The sequence below is a fragment of the Melanostigma gelatinosum genome (assembly GCF_949748355.1).
Source record: "Melanostigma gelatinosum genome assembly, chromosome: 7".
Taxonomy (NCBI): Eukaryota; Metazoa; Chordata; class Actinopteri; order Perciformes; family Zoarcidae; genus Melanostigma; species Melanostigma gelatinosum.
The window spans coordinates 6,201,655-6,224,535 of NC_136640.1; the positions used below are offsets into that span (position 1 = coordinate 6,201,655).

Consider the following 22,881-nt stretch of genomic DNA (forward strand, 5'->3'; position numbering starts at 1 on the left):
GAAATGGCCTGTTGAATGACGAATGGCAACATTTATGGCAGTAGCTGTAGTGATGACCACCGAATGTCGAATATGTCTAATAAAAATGGATACAAAGGACACAGGATGTGGTTGTCATGCCATACCTGGATCCATTCATGTGTTCATATTCTCTCTTGACGTTGACCCTCACTGGCTGGTTGATCCACTCCTGCTGTGGGGGTAAGGGGTTGATTTTGTGGGTCTGGCCGTAGTCCTGTGTGCCAGATGCAGTCATGTCTGTCTTGGGGAGAGGGGCAGCAGCAGCGTACGGAGGCTCAAATAGGGACTGGTCTTCACTCACCACTGATAGCGCCTCCTGTAGGTGGAAGCAACAAATACTTGGAATGTCTTTCTCGACTCTCTTTACAAGTGCAAGTATGTGAGCTTCCAAATAGGCCATATAAAGCCATCCCACTCAATACACACTTAAATTGAGTGCTTCAATACTTTGTGATATATCTTATTTGCTTTAATGCAGAGGGTTAGATAAGAAGATCGACAACACTCTTAAGTCTGTCCATTTAGAAAAAGGCTACAACTATCTGCTCGTTAGCTTAGCTTAGCATAAAGGCTGGATGCAGGGGGAAACTGTTAGCCATTCAAATATGACAAAATACACCAACACCTCTACAGCATACCTATTAAGCCTTTATAGGTGGTTTTATGTGGTTACATTTTTTGGATATAGGCAAAGTGACTTCCCGGTGTCTCTGTTGGTTGTCTGGCATTTCATTAAATGGTTTTAGAGGTTCTTGAAGGCAGTTAGTTTTAGTTTTGGACAGAGGCTAGCTACTTCCCCCTGGTCCTTTATGCTAAGCTAGGCTTACAGTGTCCTGACTGTAGTTTGTTAACAGCCAGATATGAGAGGAGCAGCAATCTTCACATCTAACTCTGAAAGCGATAAGGCGTATTTGTGAGACATAACCATGTCATAAGAATGATAAGCATAAACTCATGAGCAGATACAACTCAAGTCTTTCATTTGACACCTGTGACGTCACATTTTCAATCTCTTGAGTATTTTTTGTTTACAGCAATTATGAGCAGTTATGGGTCATATCGCAGTCTGGCATCCAAATAGTTTGTGTACACAACCCATGTAGCAATAGCTTCCTGTTGATGTTGATGTTAGGGGGACTTCAATCATGCCCACACTGGAGTAAGAGAGTTGTAAGGCTGGGCTCTACCACGGTGCTGGTTTATTACCACTCTCAGTCAATACATACAGTTGTTCTACCATTAACGAACCATTGGTTCAGAACTAAAACCAAAAAATGACTTCACAAAGTCTGTATGGGCTGACAATTCCAAATATTACAAACCAAATTTCCCAGATTCCTGGTTGTGTAATCATTTCCTCCATGCTCATTCTTGACTACATTGGACCCAAAAATCCCCTGACATGCTCTGATCTCTCTGTTTGGTCTGAGCGTTGGGCTTCCCTCCTTAGCTGAAGACTCAACAGAAGCAAGGGGGGGGGGGGGGGGGGTCGCAGCTACACTGACCCCTCTGCTGTAGCTCAGCTGGAGCAATGTAAGTTTATTAAAGAAAACAAACGCAGACACTCGTGGCTGGCCAACATATTACGTGAGCGCTCCTCGTGTAATGTCTTGGAAGTAAAACACGGATTGTGTACTTGGTGTGTTACATTTCAACATGCAGATGTCACCGCTTAGTGTTTGATAATAAACAGAGTTGGGCAACGTCACCATCTCAGACTGGTGCCAGGCAAGTGTTAGATGGCACTGAGTGGGGATATTGCTTAACAACAACTTGATGAGTCAACCCATGTTACAATTGTTCCATCCATCATTGTTAACAACGATCAAAGCAACAAATACAAAAAAAGTCTGAGTATTAAGTGAATTCATTACAGTCATATGCTTCTGCTGGGGATTAGGCTCGGGTCTGATGCACATCTGGATCTGATGGCACAGCTTAGGCCGAGACGTGTCTAATTCCCGAGGACTGAGTTATTTCATTCCAAAATGCCACATATCTGCTTCGGGGGGGAAAATGCTGCTTAATATTCATTGATCAGTATTTCCAACATGTAGCTTTTTGCAATGTGTAAACAGTTGCTTCCATGAAAGCAATATCCTCATAATCTCACATAACTTCAGGATCATTCCATTCTAAGACATGTCATGCAATCGAAAGTTTTGCCTTATCCTTGTTTGGATGATAAATGTCTCTTTTTGTAGCAAAAGTGGTACAACTAGAAGGTGACTTTAATCATGTATGTGGAATATTCTGTAATCGCATACACCAAAACACTGCAGTGACTATAAATGGCAGGTATGCTCTTTCACCAACTCCATCTTGACACTGAATTGAAAGATACAACATGCGTTTCCTTTAACTTTCCATGAACCGCAACACTTACAACCTGCGTGGCTGTTATGGCAGTGAGAGCTACTTTAAACATTACAAACGCAAACAAAATGACGCTGATTTCACTAGATACTCTCGATTGATGAAAGAGAAAGCACAAGCATGACAAAATGATTTTGTTTCGCAAAATTTGGATGCGATCAGCAAAAATAAAACATTGATCAATCGCTTTGCCAATACTTGATCTAATATTTGAACCTGTACTTTGATACTGATTAGCAACCATTTCCTTAATTACTAAAGTTGAAATCATTGTAATTAGGTTTAAAACCATTGCAGATAATTTCCGTTAAAACTGATCTAATAAAAGAAAGGGACAGGTGAAGCCTTCAATCAGTACAATTCATTCAATCAAGTTATGGTGACCTTTGCAGTGGAAAAGGGGTTTTAATTTCACTATAGTGCCTCGTAATGCACAGACCGACTATATGTCTACACAAAGTAAAGTATACAAAGATGTCCTAAATGTGACAGCTTGTAAACACACTGGAATAAAAGGCACATGTCTTCTAAGGTGGAGCAGATTGACAAGTCAAACTCCTCATTGGGAGATTTTTTTTTCCGCAGACAGTTGGAAAGCTTTGTCTATGCCACAAAAAAAAGCATTTGTATACTAATTTGTATACTAATTCAATAAAATACTACTCCTCAGGTTAATGGGTGGATTTAAAATAGCTGAACCTCTCCAGAGCATTTGACCATCTCGCCAAAATTAGATTTTCCAGTGATTTCATCAGGGGATCCATCATAGCCTGAAGGCTGGCAGGAGGACTCACTATCTGAGCAGAGCACACCAGCTAGTCTGTGGATGATAAAGTGTGGACGAGTGAGGGAATGTCTCATTACAGCCCGATAAGGGCTTACTGAGCCACTATGACTGCTGCATGTTATATTTACAGTGACATATCAGCCTGTGCAATTGAAACCAAGATTGGCAAGTGGTGTGTGCCTATCGAGATTGTAGAGTTTTTTTTTCTTTTAAAATAGGATCGCACTACTCTGATGAGGAGAAGCTGAGAGGACGACAGAGCAGTGCCTCAGTTTTCTTTCCAGTATCGGTGGGGAACACATACACACACACACACACACACACACACACACACACACACACACACACACACCGAGAGTTACAGACAGTTTTCTGTCTGCCTCACAATGGCCACAGAGAGTTTGCCACTTAAACAATCAAGATGAATTCCTCCCGAGAACCATCACGTATTCAGTAAAAAACTCTTTACAGCTTCTGAGTAAAGGAAAAAGAAACATATTTTGTTATCCTTATAAAAGATGCTTTCTGAAAGCATGAATAAGATCAGAATTCTACTTTTGCAGTATATGTTTCCGCAGGACCACATGACAAAGGGGGGAAAACATCAAATAAATCATAGCTCCACTGTTAAACCGCATGCCCCAGTACAAGCATTGTGCGAGTGTGACACCTGCTGGAAGCCACCTCTGTTGTGTTTACATCAACCAAGTCTATCTCTCCAAATGCGTCACGACGCGTCTGGGGCAGACTGGATATATGCAATAGCTCCACAGCCAGACTACACGTGTGATTGTTTGACGTTCACACACAGCCAATCTAGCAGGAGACACCCAGAGGGGAGGGGGGGGGGGGGCATTCCTGTCTTTTGTTTAAGGAGGAAGAGGAAACCTGTCAGGAAAAGATTGTGTGGAGCAGGAAGCTCTCATGGCTAGAGAGCCTTTCCTTTCTTTAAGCTACAGCGGCCAGTCATTTACACCCAAGGATTCAATTATGAGTGCAGTAATTGTCACAGCCCCTTTGCTTTGTTACAAACATCCAGGCTGAGACATCAATGTCCTCCTGCAGCATGGCTTTCATCCCCGACACAGAACAAAACAGTCACAGCGCTGTGAACGCTGAATGACGGGACTGAAGTGACTATATATGCAGCCTGACATTTTTGTCTGGCCAACGTTTACACTCTTCCAAAACTCACACCACACCCAGCCGCCACAAACCAGCTACTTTAAATTTCCAAAAGAAAACACGTCGCATTACTTTTCAGCAACAACAAGAGCAAATGCAGACGCTGCATTCTTCTGAGTTCATACACTTGTTAACCGGAGGACACAGACCAAACGCATCGCAGGGTGAACTAGGGACTTGCCATTCAACATCTGGTGGCTGCAGCCATAATGCATCTGGAATTTGACTGTCGGGGGCCAGTAGCCAAAGTTAATGGAGACCGGCGCTCTTGCTACCAACATACCGTTTCAAAATAGTTGTGTAACTATATAAGGAGCAAGCCAAGGTATCATTGTGAAGCGTGTGGGTTTTAAGTGTTGCAAACTGAGCAGTTACCGCATGCAGTTACCAAATGACATCCTTACACTTTCACAAAACTATCCGTGAAACGGCGGGAGAGAAGTTACAATTATCAACAGCAACACAGGGAGAAAGGGTATTTATTTTGTGAATACAAAACTATCACACTTTTTGTTTGACCCACGACAGGATCTTCGGACCGAGCCGGGCGATGTGCCACACCGCTGTTGCGCAGCTCGACACATCGTATCCAGCGGTACATCCAGTCATTGCTCAATCCCCGTTCGCTGTCCAGACTAAACCAAATCGTCGACCTCGTGGATTACTTGTACCTAAATGAAAGTACATTCTGCGTGTCTAAAAGAAACAGCCACTCCTTATTGCTTTTATTCCAGACGTGCGTAATTTTGCGCTTGGTCCCCCAACATCCAAAGCGTGATTCTGATTTAGCTCTGAGTCCACAAGTTAACGTATCCTCACAACAGGGTAGCTTGTTAAAAAAAAAAGAGGACTGCTTTCAAATAAAGAGTAAAATAAGGAACTCTGGTTACCGCTTTCAGACAGAGAGAATAACGCCGCTCATCGTCGTCAGATTGGAGGTCCCAGCTCACAGACCGACACAGACGGGCATTTCAACGCATTGCTTTAAAAAAAGGAGGCGCAACTCCGAAAAAGCATTCTCCCACAAACTCATACACCCCGTTCTCCACCCTTACCTTAATAGTTCCGTCCATTTTGCGCAATTTTCAGCGGACCCCGACAATATCCCAAACATGACACGCTCCTGAATTAATTCCAGCCCCCGGTATGTGGCGGGGAGAAAGAGACACTTTTTACCGGATTGAGTTTTTTCTCTCCTTCTAAATTTGGGAAGTGAAGTCACCACTGTTGAGAAGGTTGAAGAGGAAGCTGTGTGTCACCGAAAGCCCTGCCTTCAAAAAAGCAGGATACTGTCCCAGAGAGATAAGCAGGGAAAACAATTGAGTGTTCGCTCCGCTGTTATGTTTTTCTGCTCGGAAATATTTACAGGATGACTGCCTGCGTCGTGCACAGCCATTGCGTGTTGCCCGCTGTAGAATAGGCTTGTGTATTTTGCTTTCCCAATAGTGTCACAGATGGTGTGGAAGTGTTTTCTATTTGTCCAGATTATGAGTTATTTCTCCACACATTTAACTGAGTTTTTTTTTTGTGAATGAGGCTTACTGTCGCAGGGCACTCTTAAATGATGTGATCCCATGTTCTGGAGCGCTTTTGGTTCACGCCTACACTTCAAACTTCCATCTGGCCATGCCTCCATCCATCCTTCTGCAAATCAGCCGGTTCTCTGTTTTGTCCCATATTTCACAGCGAAAGTGATACATGAAATAAAGTGTATCTTTTAATGTGGACAGATGCTTCTCTCTTACTGCTGAGCGAGCTCTAAATCAAAACCGGATTGAAACCATGAACACCTATGGCAAGACACCTTGTCTTTTTTTTTTTTTGTTACAGCTCTCTGTGAAGTTTCCCTGAAACACCATTAATAAAACCCAAGCATTCAGCTCCTAACCGCACTACAGTCTGAGGGTCTGCTCTACACGTGTGCGTCTGCTGCTCAGCGCAGGAATGAATGGACACAATGCAAACAAAGGCGCAGTTGAAAATGGGACATAAATGTATTCAATGCATTAGCATTATAGTAATGGGTTTTCTGTTGTTATTCAATGGTTTTCCCTTATACTTGATTGAGCCTAAAAAGAAAAATACCTTACTCCCCACCCCCACATAGGTACACCCCCCCCCCCCTCTTTGTCTGCCCTATGAAATTGCCCTCATCAATTCTAGCATAATTTTAGTGCAGATGCTAGACATGGAGCCAGGTCTGAACGTGACCAGACCAATAACACTGCAAGAAACGTCCTTTTTTCACAGCACATTCAGCATTTCAGTGACAAATGAAACGCATGTCGAACAAGTAGATCATTTAGATTTAGAGATTTAAAGGAAACCACTACCCATATTGTACTATTTCAGTGACTTTCTAATAATCGACCATTCCACCAGTGTTAAGAAAATCACATTTGATAAAAACAAAAACTTTAAATTGAATCAAATTAAATGTTTCTCATTACACTAACATTTTAAAACAAAGTTGAACAATATAATACGATTTAGTTGAAATTGTGATGATGAATATTTTTTGCAGTGTTGAAGTTCTGCCTCGAGAGTGGCTAAACAGAGACTGCGCCGCCGCAACGACTGACAGCAGGGCCGGCTAGTCTGCTCTCTAGTTGGGGGTCTGGTGGGGCCGAGGCCCCCCACCCTTGGGACCACCACATCTGGATCCTGCTAAGGGTCAAGGCTTCTCCTGCCTGAGGCCAGTTCAGACTCGTGTAATTAAGGGAGACACCTTGTTTAACTCTTCAGTGACTGGTTTGGTTTCTTTTTTTGTTTTGTTTTTCTATACATTCCTGCATATCGGTGTTTTGTTGAAAATGGATCAGTGATAAAGTGGCAAATTAAAGCGGTGCTTACGATTTGACCTCCAGTGATTCACCATACAGGGCTTTATGACCAATAGAACCACATCTCTTAAAACACCAGATTCCTTTAGTTTGTTTTACTGATGTGCGTCTTTGGATTCCTTGAATAGGAATGTGCGCTCATACCCTCCATCGCAGCCTAATGAGTTTGGGTTGTGGAAATAATTAAATGCAGTGCTAAGAAATAGTTTCCAGGATGCTTTTCGAATGACACAAAGCCTTCACGTTTTCCCGGGAGGTCTGATATTCTAATCAGCCAACAGCTTGCCTCAGACGAGATCACTCCCGCTCTGTATCAAAATACCTGCCATCCCAGTCATAGAGCTTATTAAGAAGACAGGGGGTCCAGGACCTACCAAGACCATAATGAATACAGCGGTAACAAACATTTTGGAAGGCCAATAAACAGATGCAAGTTGGTTTACACAGTGAACCACAGAACATCTGGCTTGACGCTGGAACTAGACAGCCAGACATTTCTTCCTTACACCACGAGCCAGTAGCTCCTCTGTCTCTCCGCTGGGGCAACCAGCCAGAGGTGGGCGGACACTATGCAGAGCTTATGTTCAGCAGCCTTTCAATTGTTAGGCCCAGCTTTTCTTTTTCAGCTCATAAGATCTGCTAAGATTTAGTGTATGGAGAATTTGGTCACAGTCTTATAGAGATAGTGAGCATCAGGAGTTTTATTCGTCGCAAAGGCCTTGCAAGTGAAAGCAGTCTGTCAAAATGGAAACACGGACACACTTTAATCTTTAATCAGGCACAGACTTGATTCAGCTGCATGCCAAGGTACCAACACTTTCTCAAAACAAATCAACATGGCAAATTGGCCCCAGCAATGTTTTTTTCTTTTCTTGTGGTTTTTATACACATTTTTTTATAGTGTGGTCAAAAAATGAAAGGTAGCACCTCATTGGATCAGTCCTGAGTTGGGAGTGAGAATGTGTCGTAACTTACGTATCCAGTAACACTTCGGAGGACTGTTATCAACCAGAAGAAGAAGAAAAAATAGTCCCAGTCAATATGAGAGCCCTGCTAACTTTGCTGTTTTTCAGACAGCATATTTGTATTCAGATCATTCCTCCTCTCGGGCTAAAAGACAGCCCGAGACAAAATACTGAGGGCAAAAAAAGTGGAGTCTGCAGCACATATAAGCACGAACTGTCTGGCCCCTCGCTCTAGGCCATAATTAATGTGAGATTTATTTTTATTGGAGAGTTCCAGTCTCGCCTGGCCTTAACCAAACAAAACCAAATGTTGGGCCGTGGATTCGCTTGAACGAGGAATATTTCTTTCAGTTTTGTATTGAGGCGTGCCACATACTGACCAATATCTCTCTGAATGTGGCTGAGCCAGGGAGTGCACACACTTGCACGCAAAAAAAAAATGCACGCTACCTCTGAGCCCGGGCAGAATAATAATAATAAAAAATAACATTATTGGAATCAGAACAAACAGAAATAATCCAGGCTGCATTTCCACAGCAAATCAAAGAAGCTATATGCAAGCCCTGTGGAATTGAAAGTTAACTCCTTCCTTGTTCAAGTGCCACTACCTCTGTTTGTTCCTCATTGGCCTCCTGTCTTTTATTAGGGAGTAGAAAGAGTCATTTAAAAGAATATTTTCTCCTCAAACATTCCGCACGATTCAACTCTCTCACAACAGATCAGGAATTGTTCTGAGCCCTGAAACGCCGAGTCTCTCTGCAGTGGCACAACGCTATGGCTCCATGAAAAGAGCCCTTATTCAGACGGGGGTATAAGTCTTCAAAACATTAACAAGTCGCCCTGGAAAAATACCTTGATCATGAAGATATTACCATAGCTCGCCTCTGCACAATGGCTCAGTTAAATGAGGCACAATGCGAGCAGTCACCCTCGGAAGATTATTGCGATGGATGTGAGCAAACGTCATGCTGCGAAATTAACTGATTAACGAAATGCGAGCAAAGTGCACGTCTTGATATTATGTGGACTGTATATGGTCATATAATATATACATATAAATATATATATATATATAAATATATATATATATATAAATATATATATTTATATATATATATATATATATATATATATATATATATATATATATATATATATATATATATATATATATATATATATATATATATATTTATATTTATATTTATATTTATATAATGGTTTCAGTGCCTCGGGTATGTAGCAGTTGCAGGTATTCACGTTGCGATGTAGTTTTTTAATGTGAAAACCAGATGTGCGCTGTTTGGTTTATTTACATTCTGGACTGTGGCAGAGAACGAGAGAACGAGAAAGAAGGAGGGGGGGATCATGACGTCAAACATAATAATGAGCCATAACAGCAGCATTTCTTTAGACAATAAAATCCACCACAACAGAGCCACATTTCAACAAGTGTCTTTGGAGCGACAAACAGAAGGGGAAAATAACAAAGTGGCAATCAAATACAATAAGCCTTGCATCCATTATCATTTTGCAAGTCTTTTTTTTATTTTTGTCGAATAAAGTGCACCATAAACATTTAATTTGACTTGTTTCTATCATGGAAATGATTGGGGATACTTGTCAGATTGCATATTAGACTGGGTAGAAAATAGGTCAATGAACATCTCACCCTCAATAACCAAAAAAAAACTGAATGAAAGGACCCCTAGTTTGTCCCTCCAAAATGACCTGATCGAAGAGACGGTGGTGTCTTACCTTGACGTAAGACGACGTGTCAGGGACAGTTTGAAACATGTCTACTTGACAGACAGGCCCAAGGGTGCTCAGTGTCCAATGGGCCCTGAGAAAAGGAAAATAAAGGGTATTAATAATATTTTACTATTATTATTATTTCATTTTTGTATCATTTCCATTTCAACGGGATGCGTGATGTGTCGTTTTATATGGATTATTGTAATGCTTATGTGACTTTCTGCTGAAATTGAAAGCAACAAATACTACGCTCTGTATATTTTCCTCCTGCCATCAAGACGTCACTTACACTTGACATGACAGCTACGCGCTGTACAGCAAACATCCACAAAGTACCGCGGGTGTTGTGAACTTCCACATATGGTTTAAACTTCCATCGAAATAAAGGGAAAGTCAAATTTGCTCAATGCCCCCCTGTACGCCTGACTGCACACATAATCCTATGATCCAGCCATAGAGGTCTCATTTTTCTCCAGAGTGGTCAGAGGTATTAGATACGGCTGGGTTTTAATTACCACTGTCCGTACATTAACAACACCAACTAATACACCACTGACCTACTGCTAACATGGATGAATGACTCCAAGTCGCCCAATGGGAGCTGGGCAATGAGAATAAGAAGAAGAGGGGCCCCATCCCCACCCCCATCACGTTTTCCCCCTCAAGCTTTCCACATATTGAAACACTTTTCGCTTTAATAAGTGCAGCTTACAAAGTCTAGGGTGAAAGGGCACTTAGAGGACGGTGTCTTTAGCCCTTCCCTCCCTGTGCAATTATTCGAGAGGCAGTGGCATATACCATCACAAATGGCTGTTATATAGACTGTGTGATAAAGCAAATGAACGTATATGGACCTCATTCAAGACCTCTAAAGTTCAACGTTGTCTCAACAAGGCGTATCACTCTCCTGTTCAGTGTGCTCTGACCTGTCAGGATAATGAATATACAAGCAGGAGTCTTTTATCTGTTTCAGCATAATTAGTGGTTGATGCACTTGTGATCCAGTATACCGAAAATACAATTAAAAATGAAAGACGCGAAAATGAAACAATAAACAGACTTGGGGAGACGCACACCTTTCATACACGCAGCCAGGGGTTTAATAGCACTCAAATTTGTCCTATTTTAATGCGCAATTTCACGTTCAAGATTTTCATTGAATTCTTGGCCCCTGATAAATTATCCCCCAAAAAAGAGAGAGGTTCCATATAAACGTGGCACGGCATAAATACTTGTTGGACCAATGCTTTTTTGTTTTTTTGTCTTCTCGGCTTCTGGAGGCAAACGCAGGGCTCGCCTCATAAAGTTCCCCAAATGCATCCAATTTCTACGCGGTAAAAAGAGCATAGGACACCGCATCTGCAGCCAATTAGGCAGAGGAGGACTGGTGAATAACGGCGTGAACCTCCCTCCGAGACAGCCCCGTGGGCCGGGACCCCTCTAGTGTTACATTTTAAGCATCTTACCTCTCTGTTATCCATCATAAACGAGAGCCAACTGATTTCCAGCTAATACGTATTCAATTTCCTTTTTTACATACAGACTAAAGACTAAAGCCCCGAGACTGCGAAGAGACGAGCTGACACAAGTTCAGTGTTTTTCGACAGCAAAACTCTTATTTACCTCAGACCTTGAATAAGGTGAACCTTTGAATAACACGTGTGTAGAGCAAAGAGACATTTAACATCAACCCAAAGCTCCGAGATGGAGGTCACAGTTTCATTCCGCTATCGGACTCGTGCCGAAACATCCACTAGGTGTAATCTGCTTTTTATTGATTTTTTTACAATGTGACTGTGCATCAATAAGAACAATAAAACAAGTGAAACGATTGATTGTCCTCCTGCACGCGCACCTACGCTACAGAGTATAGCTGAGCAGGACTTTTCACAAAACGCGATTCTTTTTTTCTCCACTCACCTGTCGTTTTCCTGCCGGTTGTATGATCTCTTTTTTTTCGATCGAATGACTCCTTCGCCAATTCTAGATAATTAGTCCGGTGCAGGCAAAGCCGTTTCTCCAATGATGATGACAGTGAGTTATTTAGAAAGGGGCTGAAAAGCAGCGCCGTGGTGTATGAATGGAAATGTTGCTGAGACGGGAGAGCCGCGACCAATGAGCAGCGAGAGAAAACCTCCCCTTGCCTGCCGTGTGAGGCCACTGAACCATGAAATGAGGGGAAAGCAGAGAGAGAAAAGCGCGTCATAAATCTGCTGTATGAGAAGAAAAGTGTAGCATATCTCGTTGAATATTTCTTCTGTTTTTGTAGATGTTTTTAAATCATGTATGTGCGTTGGACTGTAACTTTGCACACATATCGCAGCAGCAGTGGTGCATGTGGGTAAACTCAGTACAGTCACAAACATCATTGCAAAAAAAAAAAAATTTCGCTTCCAAGAAACTGTCCTCACACCTTCCCCTCCGCAAATTAGGCGTCGACCAAAGTGTGTTCAGGTGTATTTTAGGCCTGCATTGTAACAACAGAAAGCCGAACATCTGGAACATTTGACTCAACCAATGAAACGTCGGCAAGGATCAATCTTGGCGTTGGAGAAAATAGATCATCTTATTAATTTCCACGCCTCTCTAAATAATAAAAAAAACGATTTCTTTCAGTCATGCTGATGATGATGAAGGCACGTATGCTTACTTCAAATCAGCACGGTGTATTTGAACAATCAGCTGGCGTGCTTGATATTCATTCATGTTGCTGTCTGTCCTGATGGTGACAGCTCCCGTAGGAATACAACCAGCAGCAGTTCCTCTGCAGCGGCTTTGTCTTTTCCTGCTCAGTTGACCCCACTCAGTTCACTAACTTCATTTCCTTCACATTGCTGCCCCTCATCTTCGACCAAGAGTCCCCCTCCAAAGGATGTGGGGCAATTCACGGTGAGGAAAGTCGCCCAACCATAGCTTTTTATAGCCTCATCAAGGTCGCCCTTTTTTCCTCTGGAGCAACCGAGGTGAAACAGAGAAGTCGCCTTTCTTTGCATTGGAGAGCCAACAATGAAATGCCAAAGCCGAGTGAGACGAGGGGCCTTCTGCTGCAATTTGGGCACATTTCACGTGCTCATTGCAAAAAGCATCCATCATTAAAAAAAAGTGATTGTTCGTGATTAGTTTGTATCATGTGTTATTTTCTGCCAAATAGTGAGGTAATGACGTGACAGAAAAAGTCTGGAATAAATAAAATAACGACAATACATCATGTAAAAGAATCACTTATAGAAACAGACGAAATACAACTTTTTTTCTTTTCTTTTACAGTGTTGGGGCTGATTTGGTAAAAAGGTCGTCTTTCATCACCGGCTAGACCTTCTGTTTGTGGCACCGCTTCCTAATGCAATGATTAAAAACAACAACATTGATAACAGTGTTCCCAGCACCAAACAATGGACGGAAATCCCAACATCCGTTTTACATTCATGCGCCTGCTGTGTGGCCTTCCTCAGGATACAGTGGAATAACTTTTCTAACACATTTGAACAGCAAATATTAAATTCTCCCCCCCAAAAAAAAGACAAAGAAAAGAAATATACCAGATATTCATTATAACATTAATAAAGATAGATGCATTAGCTGTTTTTGTGGGACCCATTCAATAAAAAACTGCTTTTGATGGAAACCTTAATGTCCAAAACGTTTTTAGTAGAACTCACTGGTCATCAACATTATCAGCATATATTTAAGTTAAATCACATTTCAGTGGATCTAGAATGATCTAACTGTTTCAAAATAGCATCCACTCTCCCAAACCTTCACTAAGTTAATGAACATTTGCAAGTAATTGCTCGTGTTTAACCTCACAGCAGCAAGCATGATGACATTATAGCGCCATGTCACTTACCAGAGGTAGTTGAATTCATCCGTGACTGTCTAAACGTCCATGCGTTATTCTACAGGATGTGGCAACACTCTTTCTTGTACTGAAATGGTGCCGTATACAGAATATATTTGCTAATGCCTCACCTCCTCTGTCTGGTTGTCTCACCAACTCCAGCACCATCCAGGACTTCTAGTTTTTGCCATGGTATTGACATTAAACGTGGAATGTGGCTTTTGGGTGATTATGCCTCTTGTGTCAGCCAGAGGGTTCTCTATTGTTTTCCATGATTTATGAGCACATATAGGCCTCTATGTATATACGCTTTAATGTTGTTGACAGAATCCCCTTCTGTACTTTTTTAGCAAACTTAATACTGTGCAGCGAGGCCAAACAATCTGCCATCAACAGCTTTCCACACGCATTCCGCTGCCAGTCTTTCCTCACTGGTATGTTCACGTTTCAGCGCTCCTTCTCTTGGGATTCCACCAAAAACACTTGTATTTGAGTTGATGTGTGCAACCTAGAGACAGCTGCGATTACATCGCGTGGAGTAAATGCAGCTCCTTACTCTGAACTGTAATGAGTTATTTATTTAGTTGAAGGGGCTACCGAGAGATGATCTGGAGATGGAGATCGGTCAAATTCCAGCCCTTTCTTTTTTCTTTCTTTGGTCCTCTGGGAGAGAGAAAATGGCAGTGTGGCACCAGGGAAGGCAGGGCACAGGATCAAATCGTTTCACGCAAGCTTCAGGGCAGTCATGGGCCAGACGTGGAACAGCGTGCAAGCACACACGGCTTATGTTCAAAAGAGTGGAAGTTCTTTAACATTTGTATCATTTATTTCTGCACCGAATTACAACGTGAACGATTTAACACACAGGCCTGATCAAGAAACAGGAGCTGTGCTTTCGACAACTAACTCAAGACTCGCATATGACAAGAACAAGATAGATTCGAGAAGAGTTGCGACGGTTTGCCCACCTTAACAAGATACCACCCAACAACAAAATTCAAAGAATTTGTCCGTTGAAAGAAATCGCTCACACAGCAGCCCGCTTGTTTGTGCAGTGACGATTAGCAAGGGGAAGTATTAAATTAAAGCAAGGCAGTCCTTTTATGAGGCAAGCATGAAGGTAATAGCATCCCTATAAATTAACGACCCCCCAATGCCTCCTGATGTGTTGCCACTCATCAGGTCCAGAGTGAACCGCTGATGCGTCCACTGTGTGACCTCATCCCTTCAGTCTTTGGTATTCTTGCCCCCGGGGGTGGGGGTGTGGGGGGGGGGGGTGGGAGAGCTCGGGAGAGTGGTTGTTTGTGGAGAGACATGTGGTGTCGAGACGAAATGCATGTTGTTAGAGCGCATTTGGGTCAGTGTCTAGCGTGTGTCTGTGCTTTATGCGTCTGCAGTGTGTGAGAGTTTCTCTGAGGCTGCATACCTGGTTTCCCTCGACCACTTATCTTATGTCCATTCAGCTGTAAGTGTGGACACACCCTGCCTCTAGCCCAGACTGGGCATGGGGAGACAAGGTGCTCACTTTACATTTTAAATCAATCTTGGGTTGGCAGGGAGGGTGGGGGGGTGAGGGGTGAGGGGTGAGGGGGGTCATCTCTACATGAACAACATGAGGGTGAAATAAAGCCTCTCAAAATGACTGCTCCTGTGGAAAAAAAGCAGCGCGAGCGAGAGCAGAAGGAAAGCAGTGCCATTTAGAGAACCTAAATCATCCCCCGAACTATAAATCCACTGACCGCTCATCATTCAGCAGCATTTTTAAAAAGCCCTTAAAGAAAAACACTGAGTGAAATGAATATGCTGTCACCTCTCATTTGGGTCTGGCCCGCCGGCTCAATAAGAAAAGTGTTGTTCCCTGGAAGGCTGCGAGGCCCGAGCTGAGCTCTCAGGTTTAGGGTTTACCCCTGTCCCGCATTCTCAAGGCTTTTGAGGCCCGCGTCTCTCTTTTCCTCCCCCACGTCCCCCCAGACATGTCTGACAGGCTGAACTCGATGTGGGCTGCTCACCAGACGACAAAAATCATTCATCTGTGCCGTCAGACGGTCAAATCTGGATCTAATAAGTGGGAGCTCGCCTATTGATCCTATTCATGGGGAAGGCTGCTGCCAGCTGTCACCACTGGAGGGCTCTCTGGCTCAAGCTAGAAGCGGCTCATCGAGGACTTTGGCACTCTTTTGTTCAGAGTGGGAGACATAACGAACAAGCAGCGGCGAGTCACTTATTTGTGCTGCAGATCAGCTCAGGTGATTCAGTGTTAAAAGAAGTCTAAAAGTTTTAAGAAAAGGTTTTTCTTCTTTTAATACAAAATGTGTTTGTATTAACCGTTAAGATACCTACCTGTGATTGGTCCAAAGGCAACATGCTGTTTACAAATATCTGAAGATGTTTGCTTCCTATTCCAAGCTGCCTTTGTGGGGGTTGAGGTCAAAGACCACAGCAGCACCCTCCCTTTTCACCTGTGGCACAAACAAACATGTGAACAGGAAGCACACGCAGCCGTGCTCTGACAGAGGGGGGGGGGCAGGACATTGTCTTCCTTTAAACACTCAAGTGAAGCAGGCAGCGAGTCACAGTCACTTTTTAGGGTTGTGTTTATGTGTGGGTGAGGGCACTACCCCAAACGCCTAGGCAAAAACCACAGCATTCCACGCCAGGTCTTAAAGAGACAGGGCGACGCTGTCATCGTGGGTATTTGGGGAGTAAAGCGTTAACATATGGTGAGGGCTATTTGAGACGGCTGGTGAGACGCACAGAAGCCAGTAGGTGGCCATGCCAGCTCTCTGATTGCATTCTGACAGAAGACCTCAACATGTCAGCTTTTTAGAAAAACTAGGTTTAGAGATTTTTTTTTCAATTTGGCAAAGTCACAGGCACTAATACAATGTACAAAAAAAACGATTTTTTTTTTGTATTCATAGCCGAGCAGACATTTAGCTGTGGCTTGTGTCACGCTATACTGCTGAAAAAGGTGAGTTGAAGTTGACCTGCATTGCAGCGATCCAGTGATAGAGGGCAGAGTTGAGCTGTGAAACAAGTGAGATAGCAGCAGTGTGTCATGTCAGGCTTGTGCTTAAAACTTTTCTCAAGAAACAAACCTTTGAGTTGAGAAATGCTGAAAAACTTGCTCCTTAACGAACTAAACTTGTAATTCTTTTTGCCAAGTTACAAAAAAGAATCTATTTTTGAAGAAGTCAGACGACGTAGATCTCTAATATTCTTGTATCAAGACCTTGGAGTTACTATTTTATACAATTGGACAAAAGTCAACACCAGAGTTGGATTTCCAGTGTGGAAGTCAGAATTGTGAGGAGCAGCTTCTATCCACAGCCAGCCGAGTGGGAGAGCGGTCTGACTGGTGAAGGGCCCAGATTGCGTGAAGAGGAAGCAAAACAGCTCGCTGCTTGGAAGAGAGAGAAAGAAGATGAGAACGAGAGCAAGAAAACTAGAGAATTGTGTGGGTGTGAGGGAGGGAAGTGAGAGCATGGCAGTGGTGTGTTGACAATCGGGTGGTTAGAGAGAGGCTGAGGCTACAGTGTGTATGGGAGAAAAAAGAAAGTGTGTTAGCACGGGGGTGTTTTACAGAGGGGGCTTCTGAGAAGGAAAGAGAGGATGCAGAGAAGGAAATGAAGTGAAGGTTTTGGGGGCAAAAAGAGAAACAGCCTGTTTCCTCCATGAAAATCCATGGGACAGTATGGACTTAACATCCTTGAACCATCAACTGAGCTCTAAAAATAGCTCGGTTTTCTGCACAGTAAGAGGAGGGAGTGGGAGTAGGGGTGAGTGAAGTGTGGGTGAGTGGGGGCGGCTGGCGGTTGGAAGTGGGAATCGGCGCATGAGACTGGGAGTAAAAAAGTTGGAGAGAAACAAAGAAACACCACCCTGCCAGACAGTGGTGATGAGAGACGGGGTAGAGAGATTGCGTGGCTTTTCTGTGCATGTGTGTGAGAGCGAGAGGCAAAGATGGAGGGAGATGGAGAGTGGGAGTAAGAGAGTGATAGGGAGTAGAGAGAGAACCCCCGATCTGGAACGGAGTGATCGCAGTAGCCTGCTTTCACTTGGTAAACACTCTTTTGGAAAAGGTTCTCTCCTTGCACACTGCATCGTGTTTGATGGGGGCATGAAAGAAGTGTTGACCTGCTGACTGACTTGATAATTAGTCGAGTAACTAGATATTGCAGATTCAGATTTTTCTTACAAAACATGTGATGCCACAGCCTGCTCTCAGACATCAACACAGGATGTTACTGTACGGGGCCAGCGCTGCTCCTTTCGCCCCACATGCTGTCTTTGGTGCCCTGGAAACCGATCTGCCACCTGCTTGTAGAGGGTACGGAACTGCATCTCTCACCAGTTGGTCTCGTCTACACTTTGACATGGCAGTGCAGTCTATGACTCACCTGATGAAGTCTTTAGATCACTAATATAGAGTGATGGCCTCCATCCTCCATCCTCCCACTCGCCCAGCTGAATTTGCCTTTCTGTATCAGGACAGCCTGCCTCCTTTAACCCAGAGACACTATGATTTAGTAGAGGATGAACTCAGAGAGGGTTTTGAGCCAAAATAGTCTCTGCCTTTACGCCAAATGTGAATGCAGCGCAATGCAATGCAGAGATCACTCGTCTTGTAGAAGAGAAAGAAGCATTTCCCAACTGCGACCACAATGCGCCAGAAGGTGATAAATTCTGACGCTTTGTTGCTAGTTTGGACCCATGCTTGCAGTAAAAAATAATTCATGAGAGGGCTGCAGAGAGCTGTGAGGAAGCGCTGCATCCGACCACTTCAATTTCTCCACACACTGTGCCCTCTGAACACACAGCGAAAATCCCAAACTCCTTCGGATGACAAACTCCTGACTCTGGCTCTTTTGTCTCCGTTGTGAGCAAGGATTTTCGAAATTCTCAAGTCAGACCTCTCTGATACTTTCTGGACTATGTTCTGAAATGAGACGGTTTGCTTTCTTCTTTTCATTGGCAGTTACTTGTTTCTCATTTTGTGAACATGGGTTTTACTTTACTTTGTGGGAGAGGTAGTCACGTTAATGTAGTAAAATATATTTACAATGTTTAGACAGTCAATTATTTACATATTTAATATTTAACAGTCCCTCCTAGCTTCTGATTGGTTATTTCAGTCACATGTGAGTTACAAACCAGGAAGTGGTATCATGAAGCAGATCAGAACAGCAAATAGCATCCTGCTGCTTCTTCTCATAAAGCGTGATCCAACGACCACACATGGAATCACACAACATACTGAAACTAAATACACTTCAGATGACAGACATTGTTTCTAAGTTAAAATGCTGATATACGATGGCATTACAAGGCTTTAAAAGACACTGGTTGCATGAAATAACAAGTAGCATATGCTCGTCGTGCAATCTATTGAAAGTGCCGCAGAGTGAAAATGCAAACGCTTGCTACTTGTAAAAGTGCACTCAGTTAATATGTTTTTTCTTTCGTTTTATTCAAACTTGTTGCTACTCCTTTGGGTTAATACAACTCAGCATAAAATGTCTTTTTCAAATCTATATATATGGGGTATGTACGTATGTACCTGGGTCTGGTGGTAGAGAGAGGAGACTGACATATTTAAGACCAGACACAGGACACAAGACAGACTGTGTTGAAAACCAGCCACTGACAAGCAGCTCCTTCTTCCCTCTCATCACCCTGATAATCCGTCCTCTGCTGCCTGAACCACACACCTCATCACAGGCTGGATGCACTGAGCGAAGCCGACAGGTCCACTAACGCGCTGATGTTGTTATCAGTGTGAACACATCGGGGATGTAGTGGAGCTAATGACACCTCTTTCACACAAGTGACCGGGGAAATCCTGAAATACTGCAAGGGCCTCAACCAGGTCCGTAACTTCTCCTCACATGAGATGAACTCACATCACTGAGCTGTTACTATGAGCGTGTAAGAGGTGGCGAGGGAATAACCAGAGCAGTATAGTCACTGTATTATATGTATTATGTACTTTTCTGTGTTTTAACGAATATTAATAGGAATGCCAGTCGACTGAGCTAAGTCGTTGTCATTTTTATCCAGACCGAGTCGCTCACGTCGCAAGTTGGAATGCAAAGTCAAAAATCTCACCCCTCATCACGCCAGTTTCTGTTTTTCTTGTTGCTATCAACACTTTGTTTCTGGCATGCTCTCCCCCTGTCCTCCATGTCTTTCTCTCTCCCCATCTGTCTCACTGATTGCTCTGCCTCTGCTTGCCTCCGAGGCCTGCCTCTCCTCTTTCGCTGCAGCCTTCTCTCACTTCTCTAATGAGAACTGTTACACAGGCATTCAGAAAAAACTCCTCTGCTAATTACATGACAAGCATCTCGTTCTGGAACACTAATGAAGAGGAATAGCGAGCGGTAGACGCCACTGGAGTGGTGGTGTGTGTGTGTGTGTGTGTGTTTGGTGGGGAGGGGGTCATGCTGGCCACTGGGTCGGGTGTTGTGTGTGTGTGTGTTGGGGGGTTTGGGGGGGGGAGGGGAGTATTCTGGCGCCAGTCCAGCAGCTTATCAACCGGGACATGTTGGACTCAGCATCTCGTTCTCTCCCTCCCTCCTCATCCTGCTTTTTTCCTTTCATCTTGCTACACTCATCTTCTCTTCTCCTCATAAAAGATCAGAAAAGGGCGTTGTTTGGCCCAGCAACGTAAACGTTTACGCGTATTAAAGATGGCACGATGTTGGAAAAGGACTCTGTTCTGTCAGTCTTTGAAGTTTGACGTAGAAACACATGCAAATGCATGTTCCGTCACTGATCACTGTCCTCCGTGCCGTGCTGGCTTTTTTTTCTGTCTCAGCGTAAAAGTGTACACGTTTCAACAGCACAATCAGTTTGGCCGTGGGCTTTGCCATTAATGAAATAAAACATTGACTGGCAAAAGCTGCGGTGCACGCACACACGTAGCCGACAGATAAACACACACACACACACAAGAGGGGACGGAACAGGAAAAGGGGAGACAAGAGAGCGACCTAGGCAGAAATCCAGCGGCACAGCGTGTGGTCTGGAGGAACTTGTTCTGTCAAGAGGCACACATCGGAACAGAAGAGCGCTGTCCCGCACCATCCCTCGTGAAACGCTTGAGAAACACAAACCATCTGGAGGCTACAGTGCACACTCTCGACCCATCAAATATTGAGGCTGTTTGTCTGATTTACAGGTCCTATTTAGGACTGTTTGGACAACTTGGCCGAGGGATTGGTGCTTTAATTAAAGATAATATCAAAAGCTAATATTGCCCCCAAGACCTTTGCCTCACAGTCAACAGTGCAACAAAGTCACGGTTCCGCGGGTGAGAGTCTTAACCGCATACACATCTAAATGAATCGAGTCAGGCCTGACACAAAGGCCTCTCCATGTTCTTTATTTCACTGAGGTTACCGGCCCCAATGTTCCCCTACTTTCTCTCTGCCGATGCCAATAGCAACGCAGGCGTTTTCAGGCCCAAGCCCACCGCGGTGATGGCATATTGATACTGTTATAAAGTATTACATCCTCACTTTATTCATTAGAACTGTGCTTTAATCTAAAAATAACATGGGCAGGGAATAAAACAGAGTTTTCAGCAGCACACAGATTAGGCCTGTGCTTCTCTCGCTGAGCACCGCGGCTCGGAAACACTGAGGCCCAAAATAGATGTTCTTCTCATAAAGGGCTCCTTCTTTGTAGTCGGCATACAGCAACAACATCTGCAGGGCAGTTTCTATGGGGGGAACAGATTTGGGCAGGGTATCAAAGAGAGAGGCGATCTCCTGTGAGAAGCGGTGGGCGGAGGACTTCCATATTTCTTTCTTTCTTTCTTTCTTTCTTTCTTTTGGCTCCCTCTTGCTCTTTCCCTCTGTCTCTTGCTTCCAAAAAATCTGTAGCAATCAGGACGATGCTAATAAAAGACCATTAATATCACCTGTCAGCGCTATCTTTGGAAGATCCAAAACGAGAAAATGAGACAAAAGGATTCACAGTCTGGAGCTGCTCACCGAGATGCAGGGAACCAGTGGAGGACAGACAGCAGCATGGTTTGGTGTGCTGATTAGGATGGCATGACTCAATCAATGTCCCAAAGACAACACAAGGGCAACAGGAATTTTTGTCTCAAAGTATATTTGCTCGGACAAAGTACAGCTTCAAATTGTTTATCTTTATTTCGTGTTTCTGTCACTTCTGAACATATGGTAAGGATAAGGAACATGACCCCTACATGACTCCAGATACTGTATATTTAAGGGTGGAGAATGAACCTGTCGTTAAACCTTTCTGTCACCTCTCGGAGTCATACGGTCAAGATTCTAAACTCCTGGTGGTTTTAGGTGCAGGAATGTGGCATTGGACGCTGTCAACTGTGGCTCAAACAAAGTCTGGAGAATAATTAGTTTGAGCATTATTTGAAAGATTTCAGATATCCAGGAAGAGATGGACCCATATCAGTTTAACACAGAGCTGATGTAGATGCAGGAACACTGTAAGACCTCGCTAAGCAAGTGATGGCGAGGGCCAAAAAACCCCCGCACATCTTTTGACGAATGGCTTTTACTGGCGGCGATGGCAAGGCGCTCACTATCTGTTTAATGCAAAACATGAGCGCAAGCCGGCGCGTAGACGGCAGGCTCTGATCGGAAAAAGGTGGTGCCATAACGGGGGAGGTGAAAGGCGAGGGGGCAACGCGATGATGGTGGCTTCATGCGGAGCAGAAGTGTATCGAGGGCCTCGCCTTTGAACCGGCGAGCCGGCTAATTGAAACAGCATTGCCGGGGCACCGGCTGAAGATCTGGATCGCATTCATCCCCTGCTTTTATTCAATTTGGTCCCATCACAGGGGTGTGTCCCGCCGCTTTTTTCTCTCCACGTGGCAATAAGTCATACCATCGCCTTTTGCCCTCGACATGTTGCCCATCTGTGTCCCCTGGGGGCCCCCGTGTGCTGAGGCCCACATAACGCAGAGGGATTCAGACGAGGTCTTGAGAAAATGCAGGCTGCCTGCCACTGAGCCCCTTATGGTACTTCTTCACGCCTCTCACCTTGGACTCGACCCCCGCCTCAGCTCACACACACACACACACACACACACACACACACACACACACACACACACAC

The 22,881-nt window shown here is 43.9% G+C and overlaps 1 protein-coding gene across 5 annotated transcripts in view; it reads right to left on the reverse strand.

The window, feature by feature from the left end:
• Nucleotides 1-11,956, reverse strand: part of fli1 (Fli-1 proto-oncogene, ETS transcription factor) — a 32,483-nt gene extending 20,527 nt beyond the window's left edge. For 2 of the 5 annotated variants that reach the window (XM_079272672.1, XM_079272671.1), the window contains exons 1-3: nucleotides 11,853-11,956; nucleotides 9,936-10,020; nucleotides 126-337 (exon numbers count right to left, since the gene is read on the reverse strand). In XM_079272672.1, the coding sequence (XP_079128798.1) occupies nucleotides 126-337; nucleotides 9,936-9,974 (251 nt within the window). In that variant the 5' untranslated portion in view covers nucleotides 9,975-10,020; nucleotides 11,853-11,956. Of the gene's footprint in view, nucleotides 1-125; nucleotides 338-5,259; nucleotides 5,307-5,424; nucleotides 5,561-9,935; nucleotides 10,021-11,852 lie in introns of those variants that run through there. The other 3 variants (XM_079272674.1, XM_079272673.1, XM_079272675.1) reach the window with 2 other exon arrangements.
• Between the last annotated feature and the right edge of the window lie 10,925 nt (nucleotides 11,957-22,881).